General features: G+C 42.6%; 1 protein-coding gene across 6 annotated transcripts in view; it reads right to left on the reverse strand.

The window, feature by feature from the left end:
- Nucleotides 1-14,834, reverse strand: part of Fbxo34 (F-box protein 34) — a 67,535-nt gene that overhangs the window by 26,222 nt on the left and 26,479 nt on the right. For 4 of the 6 annotated variants that reach the window (XM_048429954.3, XM_085698490.2, XM_085698491.2 and 1 more), the window contains exon 2: nucleotides 4,392-4,633. The exons of 1 other annotated variant lie outside the window; for it this stretch is intronic. In XM_048429954.3, coding sequence (XP_048285911.3) covers nucleotides 4,392-4,444 — 53 coding nt within the window. In that variant the 5' untranslated portion in view covers nucleotides 4,445-4,633. Of the gene's footprint in view, nucleotides 1-4,391; nucleotides 4,634-13,629; nucleotides 14,156-14,834 lie in introns of those variants that run through there. One more of the 6 variants, XM_048429955.3, reaches the window with a different exon arrangement.

Consider the following 14,834-nt stretch of genomic DNA (forward strand, 5'->3'; position numbering starts at 1 on the left):
AGCTTTGGTGACATATCTCAAATCCTTCTATCTTCCTTTTATTCTGCTCCCAGCAATGTGCTCTGCTACACCTCTGCTTTACTCGTAAAGAAAATCCCTAAGATGATGTAGGTTCTAAACAGCCTTGCCACATAGTAAGACCTAAGAAACACACTTGAAAATCTCAACCACACATTTAGATAAAAGACTGTGAGGGTCTCAAGGGCAATTTGGCCTAAGTAAAATCACTTTTACTTTTGTCCCATGTGATTCTCTATTCTCCTAAACCCCTGCCAGTCAGCTGTTTTCAAGGTGGACAGGGAGAAGGATGGCGATGGTCATGACACTTAACAGGAAGTAGTCAGGTTATCCTGACACATGGAAAGCCATCTGGATCTGATCTGAGTCTTCACAAGGTGACAGAACCCCAGTTCAGGGGACTGTCCTTCCCTTACAATACACCTTAGTTTTGCTGCCATATTTATAAGCGAAGGTTATTTGGACATGACTCTGAATAGATCATGCTGTCAAGTCTTCAAGAAGGCATTGGATTGTTTTTATATTTCCTGAAAGCAAGAGACCAAAACCCTGCCTCAGTTAGAATAAACTACTCCTTGTTACCATGGTAATGAGCTGCTTTGTTGAAAATGCAGAGCATTCTGGGGCTTTGTTCTCACCAAGAATGAGATAGGAGCAAATGAGTCGATTCTAGAGTATATTTATAAACATAAGGTAATTTTTTTGACTCTAACAAACATTTTAAATTGCCTGGTTCACAGTAAGAAGACCAAAGAAAAGGAAAGTGTAGGGCTACACTCTGTTATGCAGAGCTTCACTCCATCACCAGAGCTCAGCATGCTCAGACTGGTTACAAACTCAAAACACACTAGGAAACCTCAAAGGTTCCCATGGGCCAAACAGTCTTGTTAAAGAGCCACTACAGTGAAACAGGGAAGCAGGGAAAGCCAAGGACAGGGTGCAGAGTGGTGGCGCTGACAGACTCCAGCATGAGACGTGACGCGATATTCGGCACTGCTGCACAGTGTGTTTGTATGCCGTATGCTGAACCCCTAAACCCCAATGTGGTTATGTCTGGAGGTGAGACTTTCCGGGCATCATTAGATCATTAAGATGGAGACCTCGTGAACAGGACCCACACCCTTATAAGAGCCCTAGAACATCCCCTTTCCCTTCTGATAAAATGACCACCAACTCACCAGGAGCCAGTTCTCACTGGGCTCAGTAAGATTTTAAGCATGAAAAACACAAAACAGCTCAGTGCCACATTAGAAATGCTGTAAACTCTCAAGAAAAATACCATATACGCCTACTTTGGGCTGTTACGCAAGAGACAGGGAAGGGAGGATGGCCATTCCTCTTGGCAAGCCAGGGAGAAGCTCTTCCCACTGTACGGTGCCCGGGAATAATCTCCTATGAAGATGACTAGGTATTCCTGACAAGTAAAACACACTGAAAACTCACTGAAGAGTGGAGCTGTTTTTTGTTTATACTCTTCTTCTTTTGGGGGACCCCCCACCCAGCTCACAAATAAATAAGTCACAGAGCCTTATTCTTACTTATGAATGCCCAGTCTTAGCTTGGCTTACTTCTAGCCAGCTTTTCTTAAATTACCCCATCTACCTTTTGCCTCTGGCTTTTATCTTTCTCTAGTCTGCATGTCTTTCTTTACTGGTCCCTGATGTCCTGTCCTCCTCTCCTTCTCCTCTTCTCTTTATTCCCTCTGCCTGGCAGCCCCACCTATCCTCTCCCTCCTGCCTTGCTATTGGTCATTCAGCTCTCTACTAGACCAATCTGATTTCTAGGCAGGCAAAGTAACACAGCTTCACAGAGTTAAACAAATACAACATACAAGAATGCAACACTTCTTTGCATCATAAAACAGCATAAACAAATGTAACACATCAACTAATATTTTACAACAGAAGAGAAAGCAAAAAAGCAAAGGTCTCTACCAGCTTCTATAAACAATCATCTTATTGAGATTCTTTTACTTCAGAAAGTTCATGACCTAAAAATTGATCAATGGAGAAATTCTAAAGCCATTTGGGTTATTTCCTTTGGTCTCAGTTTTTTGTTTGTTTGTTTGTTTTTTTAAAGAAAATATCATTACCACAGTGGGAATGTAGAGATTAGAACTATTCTGCTTCCACCAGGGGAGGAGACACGGGGAGCAAACTCAGGTCATCAAGCAGAGCATCACGTGCCTTAACCTGCTGAGCCATTTTGCCAGCCTGCTTTGTCTACTTTGGTTTTTCTCAAATGATGAATAAAACAAGATTACAGCATTAACGAGTTAACCCAAATGAAAAATATTTTAGTGAATCATAGAGATATTTTTAATTATGATTCAACCTACATTGGTTTATATGTTCCCATTTTATCGCAGCCATCTGCCATATCAACAGCAGTTTCACAGAAGTTTGAACAAAATTATGACTGTGCATTAAAAACTATAAACTTTCTCACCTTAGAGCTGTACAGATTTGGAGGTTTTAGAGACAAGGTCTCAGTATGTTACCTCAGCTGGGCTCAAACACAATCTTCCTGCCTTAACATCCTCTCAAACCCAGCTTAAAGCTTATTAAAAAAAAAAAAAAGAAAGAAAGAAAGGAAGAAAGAAAGAAAGAAAGAAAGAAAGAAAGAAAGAAAGAAAGAAAGGCATCCACTAGGAGACTGTACACCCCAAAGCCCGCTCTGTCTCTCGGAAGTGTCCACTAGGAGACTGTCCACAGGAAAGGGGTACACTAGTACACCCCAAAGCTTGCCCTATCTCTTGGAAGTGAACTGTGGAAGGCAAATGGCAGCAGCTTCTGGTTTTCCCACCACTCTAGAGCTGCCCATGTTCCCACCTAAGGCTGAAAGAAGAGCTTGTTGAGTGTCTGGTCAACTAGGTCCACACTGTCTTTTACGAGGTCCAGTGCCTGACTAAGCTCTCCAGAACCCTACAGTCATGGCTGGAGGTGCAGTTTAATGGTAGACTGTTTTGGTATGCACAAGGCTCAATCCTCAGTCCAGCAAAAATAAAATAATAAAAACCCTATGTAATTCTCTCTGGACCATGCTTTAAAAGATCCTCCTTATTAATAGAGTCTGTATTTCAAATGCATGTTTAGGCAATGCCAAGGCAAGTGAAGGTCAGTTTCTGGGGAAGGTGGATTGGTAATCACAGAACCAGTTAACCGCGTATAATCCCATTTTTCAGTGAAAGTAATTGGTCAAACATCCAAATCGAGGTGATTATTTATATGAATAAAGTTCTGGAGAAGGGCCTTTCAGATAGCACTGAATGTTGGTCTCGAGCATAAGCTACTAAAGAAACCTGGCCCACCCCTCTTGACGCCCCTTCCAAAAAGAGAAGCAGGTCTGAGAGCCATAAATGGGAGTTATAAGAACTGAAAACAGCAATTAGCCCATATAAGTCTGACCTAGATTTCATCACACAAACTAGGGGCAAGAAGAACAGAAAAATCTCTTGCATGCAAAACAGAACAGTGAGAAAAGACTGAACAGAGAAGAGAAACACATTTTGTATAAATGCTTAATAAAACCTAGAGACTGAATATCCCCATCCACTGGACGGGAACCACTTGCTGTGGTGGTCTGAATGAAAATCGCCCCATAGGCTCATGTATTTGAATGCTTGGCTTCTTGGTTGGTAAAACTGTCTAGGAAGGATTAGGAGGTGTGGTCTTGTAGGAGGAGGTGTGTCACTGGAGGTTTCAAAAGTCTACCCCAACCAGTCTTTCTCTCTCTGCCTCCTACTGTCAGATAAGGATGTTAGGTTCTCAGTGACTGCTCTAAAGCCATGCCTGTATGCCTGCTGCCATACACCTACCTTGCCATGACAGCCGTGGATTCACCCTACGAAACTGTAAGCAAGCCCACAAGTAAGTTCCTTTGGTCATGCTGTCTCCTCACAGCAAAATAACAGTACCTAAGCCAACTAGCCTTCTTCACAGGGCTGAATCCAGGCTTCACCTGGTCCACGTGTAATTCACATATTCAGTGTCAAAAGGGATCTGTTCCCTCTAGTTACAACAGTCACTGTGTTGAACCACAAAAAAAAAACTTTATAAATTAAAGCATATGTGTGCAGTATGGGTATTTATCTCAGCAATAAAGTACCTTCCACGTTCCTCCCCTTAGTCTGATAGCTCTATTCAAGGTTCAGCTCTCTTGCCCCACTTTGAGTTCCACACCTAGGCGTGCAATAAAAATTCTATGTTCTTTGTGTTATCTACCAGTTGGTAGTCTATTTGATGAACCAAAAATGTATCAAATGTGTTTATACAAGTTTAACTTTCTTAAGCAGGGACTATGAGAATGTTTTGCTACAATCAAAGACTAAAGTACGCAGGGTAACATTGTTTGGTGGTAGAGAGTTCACCTACCATGCAGAGTCTTGGGTTCGATTCCCATCACTGGGAGAGATGGTCGAGGGCATGGACAAGGACAGATGGGGTAATGGGATCTCAACCAAGAAAAAGAAGACATAAGCTCCAAACAAGAATCCCGCACAAACAGGCACTGCTATCTTCAGGAAGCTGGAGGCGGGGCACTGCAGAGTGGCTCAGCATAAACCAGGAGGTCCAGGTGGGCGTGAGTCCTCAGGAACACAGGGCTATTAGGAGGCCTGAGAGGACATGGAAAAGACGAACTAGATTAATAAAATAGATAAGTAAATAACTATATACATGCCAGGGAAGTGAAGTTTTCTTTAAGTGAGGGGTGCTTTCAGTCTCCGCACGGAAACACCGAATGACAATCGAAGCAAATGGGTAAAAGAGCAAAAGACAAACATCTCTGGGGATGAGGAAAAACACTAAATCCTCATACCTGAAGCTGAAAACTCAACAACCAGAATGTATGAATTCTATTAATGGTTACCCACGGTGGCAAAAACATGTAATCCCAGTAGTGGAAAAGGAGGCAGACAAGAGCTTGAGCCATCCTCAGCTACACAGTAACTTTCAGTCTAACCTGGGCTACTTGAAACCCAGGTCAAAATAAAATAAAATAAGGAAGAAACAATGCTGTTAATAACACAAAGTAAGACAGGCATGGTGGCAAATGCCCACATCTCAGAGTTTAGGAGGCTGAGGAGAGAAGACTGCCACGGTCTGAGGCCAGCCTGGGCAAGGAAGACCAATAAGACCAAGGAGAAAATCTAAGCCAGTGAAAAAGAGTACATGAAAGCACTGTCTCCAGGGGAAAGCTGGGGTGAAAAGCAGTGCTGCTTTTTAAATGCTGTTGTTCTTCAGAGCAACTCTTACAGAGCTAATGAACACACTGCATGCATTTAATATTAGATCAAAAATACAAAAGAATAACAAAACTTCAACTATTTAGGTCATAATTCCTTTATAAAAGATTTTAGTTTTAACTATGTGCGTATGTGTCTATGTGTGGGCATGTGCACTTTAGTGTGCGTACCCTCGGAGGCCAGACTATCCTATGCCCCTGGAGCTAGACACAGGTATTTATAAACTACTCATGCGGGTGCAGAGAACCAAATTCCCACACATTGCAAGAGCACGAAAGTCCTTAACCACTGCGCGGCCTCTCTCATGCCCCCCTTGTAAGCACCGCGCTGCCTCTCACGCCCCGCTCCTAACTCCTTTTTCACATGAATAACTGATCATTTTCTCACAGAAGAAATTCTCTTATTTTAGAAACATTACATTTCCACAACAAAAACTAAAGCTATCTGATTCTGTGTGACACTCAGAACTTTCCGTAACTCCAAGTTCTTTTTAACTGTTCTGTTCTCACGTCACAGGGTACACCTAACTCACCTCAGGAAACAAGGGCATTACTTCAACGGCTGCTACGTTCGGTCACACTCTGGTTTTCCTAAGACAATATTCAAAGCACCATGAAGGGACTGTTTCCACTTAACATTGTGCAATTAAGTTAAAATGATCAACACAATAAATTCTCAAATGTGCCCCACGATGGCAACACCTTTGATCTTTCATACTTCCCGACACTGAAGGTAATTATTTTAGTATGTAAACAACCTGAAATATGAAATACACTGTTTTAATTGGATACCATTTGCCTCTAGTTTACACCTTTAAGTACGTTCTATAAACATTTTTATTTTATTATGTTTTCTGAGTATGTGTATTCAGGTACATGTGTGGAGGTCAGGGGTTTCTTTTGGGAGTCAGTTCTCTCCTTCCACCATGGATTCCTGGGGTCAAACTCAGGTCATGAGAATTGTGCAGCAAAAGCTTTGACTCACTGAGCCCTATCTGTCTACCTCTTTAGGTAGCTTTAAGGTTGATTCTGTTCAGTTAGGAAAGTTACCATGGGCTGGGGATTTAGCTCAGGGGCAAAGCATTTGCCTAGGAAGCTCAAAGCCCTGGGCTGAGTCCTCAGCTCTGAGGGTGGGGGTGTTACCAAGGCCTGAGTTTTCAAAACATAATTCATGCAGTAAATGATGTTTCCAGACAGGATGACAGCGACTATGATGGCATCATATTAAGGAGGAATTTGCTTAACACAGACAGCTGAGACAATACGCAGACTGTAGTCCAACCAAGGCAGCTACATGTTTGCATTTATTTCCTTAAGAGTGACTCTGTTTTAATTTGGTATGTTATCACTTCTGGCTTTTAGAAAAACTGGTTTCATGGTTTGCTATGCTAGCATTCAGGCAGCAGTAACGAAATCCTAACATAAAGATTCTTTTGCTCCTAGCTCTGAAATAAAATAGACAAACATAAAGGCAGCCTACCCTTTCACCCTTTTTGGCCTAATGATGCTAACCAATACCTTGTCTCCATTATTAATTAGTAAATCCCGGTGCTAAAGAGCGGTGTGGTTTAAAAGTTCATGAACACTTACCACTTCTAACACCTGGCAGAGTAATCCCACAGCATGAAATGCTCCTTAAAATTTTCCTTCAAAAGGCTGCTACAAGGGTCTGGAGAGATGACTCGGTGGCTCAGAGAGCTTACCGCTCTACTAGAGGATCCTACCTAGTTCAGTTCTGGTACCCACATCAGGTGGTTCACCTGAAACCTTCTGACCTTCTTGGGCACCTGTGCACACACGTGTCATACACTCACACAAACACACACACAAATAAAAATAAATCTTTCCTTTTTAAAATCAAAGCTGTTCCCAGATGTTTTTTCTAATGTAAAATTGTTTAGCTAACTTATGTAAAGAATCTACCTTCATTCGGGCAGTGGCGGTGCACGCCTTTAATCCCAGCACCTGGGAGGCAGAGGCAGGCGGATCTCTGTGAGTTCGAGGCCAGCCTGGTCTACAAGAGCTAGTTCTAGGTCAGGCTTCAAAGCTACAGAGAAACCCGGTCTCAAAAAGAAAAAAAGAAAAGAAAAAAACCCTAACTTCAGATTAGTAGCTGTTATCAATTTCACGCTCTTCACACTTCATGTTAACCTGCAGTCCTCCACTGCTAGAGAAGAGTAACACTGCTCTTCTCTGCCTTCTGGAAAGCTCACTGCTTCCTGGATAAGAGATGGTTGCCACCTCTGTCAATTCCCATCTCACCATCCCTAAAAAACAGCTTCAAGTTTTTGTTTTGTTTTGAAACAGTTTGCTTTTTTCCATCCTGAGTTTTCCCGAACTATTTCTGGGCTCTGACAACCCTGCATGACTAAGTCCCCTCCTGGGAAGCTGCCTCATTATCACTATTAAAACAGTCACTCCTGTACCCGCTGATACAGATCTGGAAACTCATTGTAACCTATTGGCTAAAGATAAACTTGTTACACTTGGAATAATGGCTCACCCCCGACCACATGACCACCCCAGCAGTCTTTGTGTTCCAATTAAGCTTTCCAGTTTTCCATAAATCCTTACTAACACTGAGATTGTGTCCTATTTCCTTCCTACAGCCAGTGCTCCTGAACTACTGTCACTCCCAGCCTCTCTCACTCAGGAGCCAATGACCTCATATTTCTAAGGTAAAACAACTTCCCAACTGACCTGTCTCAGAAATATTTTGTATAACTCATGTGTTATTTGGTAACTTCTGTTCCTGGCAAGCTAGTCCTCCTGCCTGGAAAATCAACAGCAGATAACCTCAAAAGGTCTTTTCCTAAACCCATCAAATGGAACAACTACTTACAACCTTAATTCTTCCAAAAAATGTATCCAAAACAGAGATAAGGAAACATCAATAAAAAACCACAAATTTGTCTTTACTGCCACCCAAACTCAGTATGAGAGACGTGTGACATCAGCAGAGACTGTCAGACTGGAAGGCCTTGGTTCAGTCTGATAGAGTGCTACCCTAAACCAGAACCAAGTTGAGCTATTTAATCCTTAATCTTTAATCCAAGGGTGTGCAATAAACTCCTCTGGCAGAGCGCTCAGCTCTTAGTGGGTGTATCCACAGAGAAAATCAATTCTAGAATTCAGTTGAGGAACTCAGGCATGCTAGGTCAGCAATCTAATACTGAACCACGGGCCCAATCCAGTTCCTTAGCGTCAGCCCCCAAGGTAATCTCCACTGTGTAACCCTGACTAGCCTAGAACTCAAGAGACCCTCCTGCCTCTGCTTTTAGTTTTTCCTTTTTAACAAATTAAGTAGCATGCTCTAATAACAAGTTTTTCCTACCTTAATTTCTAATTAGTGACTAACATAAATATTTACAAGATTTCTGCAGCAAGCAGGATGTGATAGAAGATTACTTATCCTGCTCATAAGAGGGAAACTACACCTGGTACTGGACACCGAGCTAGCTACTCCGCGCTAGTGAGGGCACTGCTCTTGGAGAACCTACAACCACTACTTTACTAAATGAGCACAATCCTAACAACTTAAACACTGTCTTTGTAACTCAACAAGCCAAGTCTTCAGCCCCCATGATGGAAATTTCTCAGACAAGTGACCACTACAGAAAACTACACCCAATCAAAACACAGAGTTGTCAGGCACCGACCTCATGAGACCTCATGAGTATCTAGAAAATACTCCCCCACCTAAGGCTCAGCAAACACTGCAGAAGAGGAGGTGGAAAGACTGTTAAGAGCCAGAAGATCAAGGAGTCTACTCTGAGTGTGTCTCCAGTAATATCAGAAACTACACCCACAAGGCTTGCCAACATAACTGCCCAAACGAGCTGAAAGATGGCACCAATACAGATGCCCATTGGAGCAGAAAAGCCCACAAGACCTCAACCCACAGAGAACTACAAGCAACTAAGAGAAACTGGGAGTGACAAGGAAGGGCACATCTACTGATTATCCAATACCAATGGTCCGCCCTGAAAACATACATACCAGTAACATACACATGCAGACTTAATGTTATAGTTAGGAATGTATATGAATATACATATATGCATGGAATAACCATTAGTGGAAACAGCAGGAAAGAGTGAATGAAAGGAGGGGTATATGTCAGGGTTTGGAGGAAAGAAAGGGAAGGCAGAAATGAGATTATATTACCTGAAATTTTTTTAAAGAGAGTATTTCTACATTCTATTGATGATAATGTCAAAGGTGTTGATAACAGAGTTGAAAGGAAACACGGTCTCATTAGAAATCCGTGGAGGTCAAGTACTCTCCATCATCCAAACACAGATGCAGCCCCTCCCCACCTACCTCCACACTTGTAAAACACTCAGCAAGCCTGCAAGATGGTTCGGTGAACAAACAATTTATAAAATTCAATTTATAAAACTCCCGATGAAGAGAATTGATTCCTAAAAGATGTCCTCTGACCTCCACACACGTGCCAGCACAGTTCCACATACAAATACACACAGTAAAAATGAAGTAAACTATAAAAAGCCATCATCAGTGTGGAGCATTTAAAGAGGTACTGATGATCACCTCCTACAATCTCATCATTTGAATATCAGCGAACTAAGCAAGAAATGTATGGTACTGATTGAAGTATTTCAACTCCTAAGTACTGGATATTGCTTTCTAGTAAACCACCATTTTCTTCTGAAAATCTGATCCTCAGATGTAGTAGTACTTAATACTTATGATAAAAGTAAGTAACAATATACTTCAAACTGAAAAAAACATAGTTTTAGCTTGTACTCATTGTCTCTCTCTCTCTCTCTCTCTCTCTCTCTCATATTTTGGTTTTAGAGACAGGTTTCTCTGTGTAGCCTTCACTGTCCTGGAACTCATTCTGTAGACAAGGCTGCCTTGAACTCGGATCACCTGCCTCTGCCTCCTGAGTGCTGGGATTAGAAGTGTATGTGTACATGCGCGTGCGCGCGCGCGCGCGCGCACACACACACACACACACACACACACACACACACACACACGGTGCTGGAATCCCAGTGCCAGGGTTATTACAGTGCATTTTCTGAGAAACCAAAGGTACATGGTGTATACCATGTCATCAAATTCTGGTTTACTTCATATATTCAATATTTTGTCATCCAGTGGCTTTCCCAAAGGACAAATTGACCCTAGAAATATCAGTCACTTAAAGTAAACATTTAAGGACGGAGCAGAGGGGGTGGACTTAGCAAGCAACTCTGTAGCTGAACACTCAAGTACAAAGCCCTGGTTTCATCCTCAGAGCAACAGTCTCAACATGATTATGTATATGTATATACACATGTGTGCATACACATATTGTGTATATAAACATATATATGTATATATATATATGAACTGGTATTATGTGCCTGCAACTCTAAGCAAAATAATTTTTTTTCTGACCGTCCACTTGTCAGTCAATAAAATGGGAATAAATGCTAATAGTCACATAAAAGTGCCATGAAGGTCTCTCCTAAAGAGGCTAGTGCACAAGTATTATTAAGATAACGTTCTGAAGCAATACAGAAGCTTTCCTGAGTTCTACACTGGGTATTTACATTCTCCTTCCACATCACTTACTAGATACAATAAAGGGAAGGTGTGGGGGCACATGCCAGCAATGCTAGAATAGCAAAGGCAAGAATATCACCACAAGTTTAAGATCAGTTGGGCCTACAAAGTAAGACCCTGTCTCACAGAGAAAATACAAAATGGTACAATTGTCTCGTGTCACCAAAGAATTTCTCCATAATTTAAAGTTAGCAATCAGCAATTACTTTTTCTATATAGCCTGATTTTTAAAAGAACATTTATATGTGTGGGTGTTTTATCTGCAAGCATGTGTGTTCTACATGTATGGTGTCTATAGAGACCAGAAAAAGGTGTCAAAATCCCTGTGTGCTGGAGTTACTGGAGGGTGGTATCAGCGAATGCTGGGGACCAAATCCCAGGCTCCTGGGAGGGCAGCCAGTACTCTTCAGTGCTAAACCAACTCCCCAGCCCCCAGAACCTCCTTGTTTAAAAGGAAATAACACCCAGGCGTGGTGACATATACCTATAACCCCAGCACTCAAGAGGCTGAGGCAGAAAGATCCTGACCTAAAGCCTATTGAGGTTATATTACAAGCCAGTCTCAAACAAGACTAAATATAACAAAACACCACCACCACCAAACACACATTGATTATACAATAAGGATGGACTCTATCAACAGAGAGTACCACTCTAGTGTGTTGGTACATGCCTAATCCTAGCACCCAAAACTGAGGCAGGATTACTGTCATGAGTGCAAGGCCACATAAGGTCTACATAGCCAGTTCCAGGCTAAGGAGAGTGTGGTTTGAATGAGAATGGTCCCCATCGGCTCATGTATTTGAATGCTTGGTCGCTAGTTGGTGAGGCTCTTTTGGGAAGGACTATGGCAGTGGTTCTCAATCTGTGAGCTGCAATCTCTTTGACAACCCTCTATTTCTAAAAATATTTACATTATGATTTATTAACAGCAGCAAAATTACATTTATGAAGTAGTAACAAAAATAATTTTATGGGGGGGGGCACCACAACATGAGGAACTGTTTTAAAGGGTCACAGCATTAGGAAGGTTGAAAACCACTGGATTAGGAGGTGTGACCTTTTTGGAGGAGGTGTATTATTGGGCATCGAGGTTTCAAAAGTCCTGGACAGACCCAGCCTCTCTTTTCCCACTGCCTGTGCATAGGTAAGCTCTCTGCTCCTGCCCCAGTACCGTGCCTCTCTGTCTGCTGCCATGCTTCCTGCCACAATGTTCATGGACTCACCATCTGAAACTGTAAGTAAGCCTCTAATTAAATGCTTTCTTTTATAAGTTGGCTTGGTCATGGTGTCTCTTCACAGCAGTAGAAAAGAGAGCTACACAGCAAAACGGTCTCAAAAAAAGAAAGAACGAAGGAAAGAAAGAAAGAAAGAAAGGAAGAGAAAAAGGAAAGAAAGGAAAACAAGTACTACCCCAAAGTGTATATTCTAAACTAGATAAAAGTAAATAAACATTTGATGGATAAGAGTCATGCAAAATTATTTAAGTGTTTAGCTGTTCAAACATACAATTAAACTCACATAAGCAAAGTCGCACATTTTGCTTTGCTCCCACTGTGAAAAGAATTCAAAGGGACAGTGAAGCCGTCTGGGCAACACAGTAAGGCCTCACCTTACAAAGACAAAAAAGAAAGGAAGAAAAAGAGAAAAGTCAATATGGTTAGATACACTGCACACATGTTAGACACACTGCACACATGTTAGACACACTGCACACATGTTAAGGTTTGAGAGAGTCACAAACACAGTTTAGTTAACAAGGAACAGAAAATACAGGTAGCAACAGGTAGGTTGCTCGGGAAACACAAAGGCATAGAAGTGTAGAACAGATTTTATCTAACACTGGGAGCAGAACTTTGACCTGCCATGCTCTCCTGTTGTGCCCTTTTATTTGTAGAAGTAACTAGAAGCTGTGGGAAAGATAATGGCAGTTGTTATTAGGGTACCTTCATGCTGTGCCAAAGCACACACAAAGCAATTTTGAATAATCAGTCTTAGGTTCATGAGAGCAAAGGCTGCAGCCTAACGAAATGGGTGGAGATCACATTTAACTATCTTGGAATTAGCTATTAGGACAAAGGAACAACTGGCCCTTCTGCAGATGAAGTGCCCTTTCTCCTTTACACAGTAAAAACTTACTACTTAAAAAGCAGTATCGGAAAAAGGCTTCCTTTCTCAAGACACCAATAAGGCCAGTTTTAAAAAACAGAGTTGGAAGATCATATATTATTTCCTTATATAATTTGTAAACTTATATGCATTGGATGCTACATGTGAGATACCATTTTCAAAAGGCTGCTTTGTAGAAGCAGTGTCAGCGAAAGCCTGTTGGGATACTCAGATGCCGCAGCTAGAGAACTCCGCTGCAGACACAGCGCGAGCAGAAATGGACCGGGGACCCCAGGAAACAACAGAAGGCCACAAGTCTGGTCTGATGTATGCTACTGCTGTAACCCTCAGGAAACGAGCTATTCTCCTAACTTCATTCTCTCTGTTATGTCTAAAGTATTAAGCAATTGTTTTTGATGCTGTTCACATATCTCAACTATATGTGTTGGAGAGATGACACAGGTTAAATCCACTGGCTACTCTTCCAGAGAACCTAGTTTTAATTCCCAGCACCCACACGGCAGCTCACAACTGTCTGTAACTTCTTCCAGGGGATCTGACGCCCTCCTTTGGCCTGCACAGGCACTGGACACAGGACTGGTGCATAGACACAACATGGAGACCAACACCCAAATACATAAAATCTAAAAATGTGTAGAAGAAAACGCCCCGCATGCTTACCTACAGGCCCGATCTGATAGAGGCACTTTCTCAACAGAGGCTCACTCTTCCCAGATGACTCAAGGTGACAAAAAGCTGAATACAGTGGCACTGCCATTTCTAAGGCCTCATTAAAGGCAGCAGCAACTACAACTTCAACTCTGCCACTTCTGCAGAAGCCACACGAACTTACATCAAATAATCAGGTGCACGCATGCGCGCACACACACACTCAGAGGCCAGGATCAGTTCTCTCTTCACCATGCACCTGGATCCAGGCATCTGAACTCCAGCTGTCAGGGTTGGTAACAAGCCCCTTTCTCCACGCACTGAGCCCTAAATAATTACTTCTTTGTTGATCCATTGAGTTGTCCTTATCACAGCCAGCAATGAATGCTCTAAACCTCTCGCAGCCACTCGGAAAGACTGTCAGCCCCAGACATATTACGGAGTCTTACTATGGCCACAGAAAGTACAGTAACAGCTACAGAAGCCACTGCTTCTGCTTCAACAGCTTCTTGATTAGCCACTGCCTCAGAGACTGCTTCAGCCATAACCTTTCCAAATGTGCTTCCAAACCCTAGGAAACTTTGCCCTCCACCCCACCCTTGTAAAAGCTTTTACTCCCACACCCCGCCTCCCCGCCCACCCTGCCACCTCCCTGACTCACAAGAGACAGGACAGGCAAACCAAGTACTCCCGTGCAGCCCAGTATGACTGTGCAAAAAGTGTGTGCCTAGCAGACAGATGTACACTATATGTATGGCTGCCAATATAACCAGCCATCCCCTCAAATGGTTCAGTCCGGGAGCCATGCCTTGTGTGCGTGCACTGCCTTCCTGTGGTGTGTCACAGACCCCAATAAGACTTAGTTCAGTGACCTTACAGGTTTTAGGAACTATTCATGATCTTTTGCTGCAGTTAGAACTGGCTGAGCTGCTTACAGGAAGAGCAGATAACACCAGGGGGCAATTAGCTCTAAGCACATCCCCCCAGCTAGAATAGGTGAACCCTGGAGGGCAGTCAGGAAAGACCTGAGACTGGGAGGGCCTGTGGAAGGACTGTGACAAGGCGACAGGAGCTGCTGCTAAGCAGTCACCTCAGTGGCAGGGATACAGTAACACTGAGAGCTGTAACACTTGGAGCTGCTAACCCTAAACAAACCTCACTTGCCTACCCCTGACTTCTACCTAGTTGATCAACAAACCTCCTAGCCTACTGGTGAC

This window comes from Myodes glareolus, chromosome 12, assembly GCF_982192425.1.
Source record: "Myodes glareolus chromosome 12, mMyoGla1.1, whole genome shotgun sequence".
Taxonomy (NCBI): domain Eukaryota; kingdom Metazoa; phylum Chordata; class Mammalia; order Rodentia; family Cricetidae; genus Myodes; species Myodes glareolus.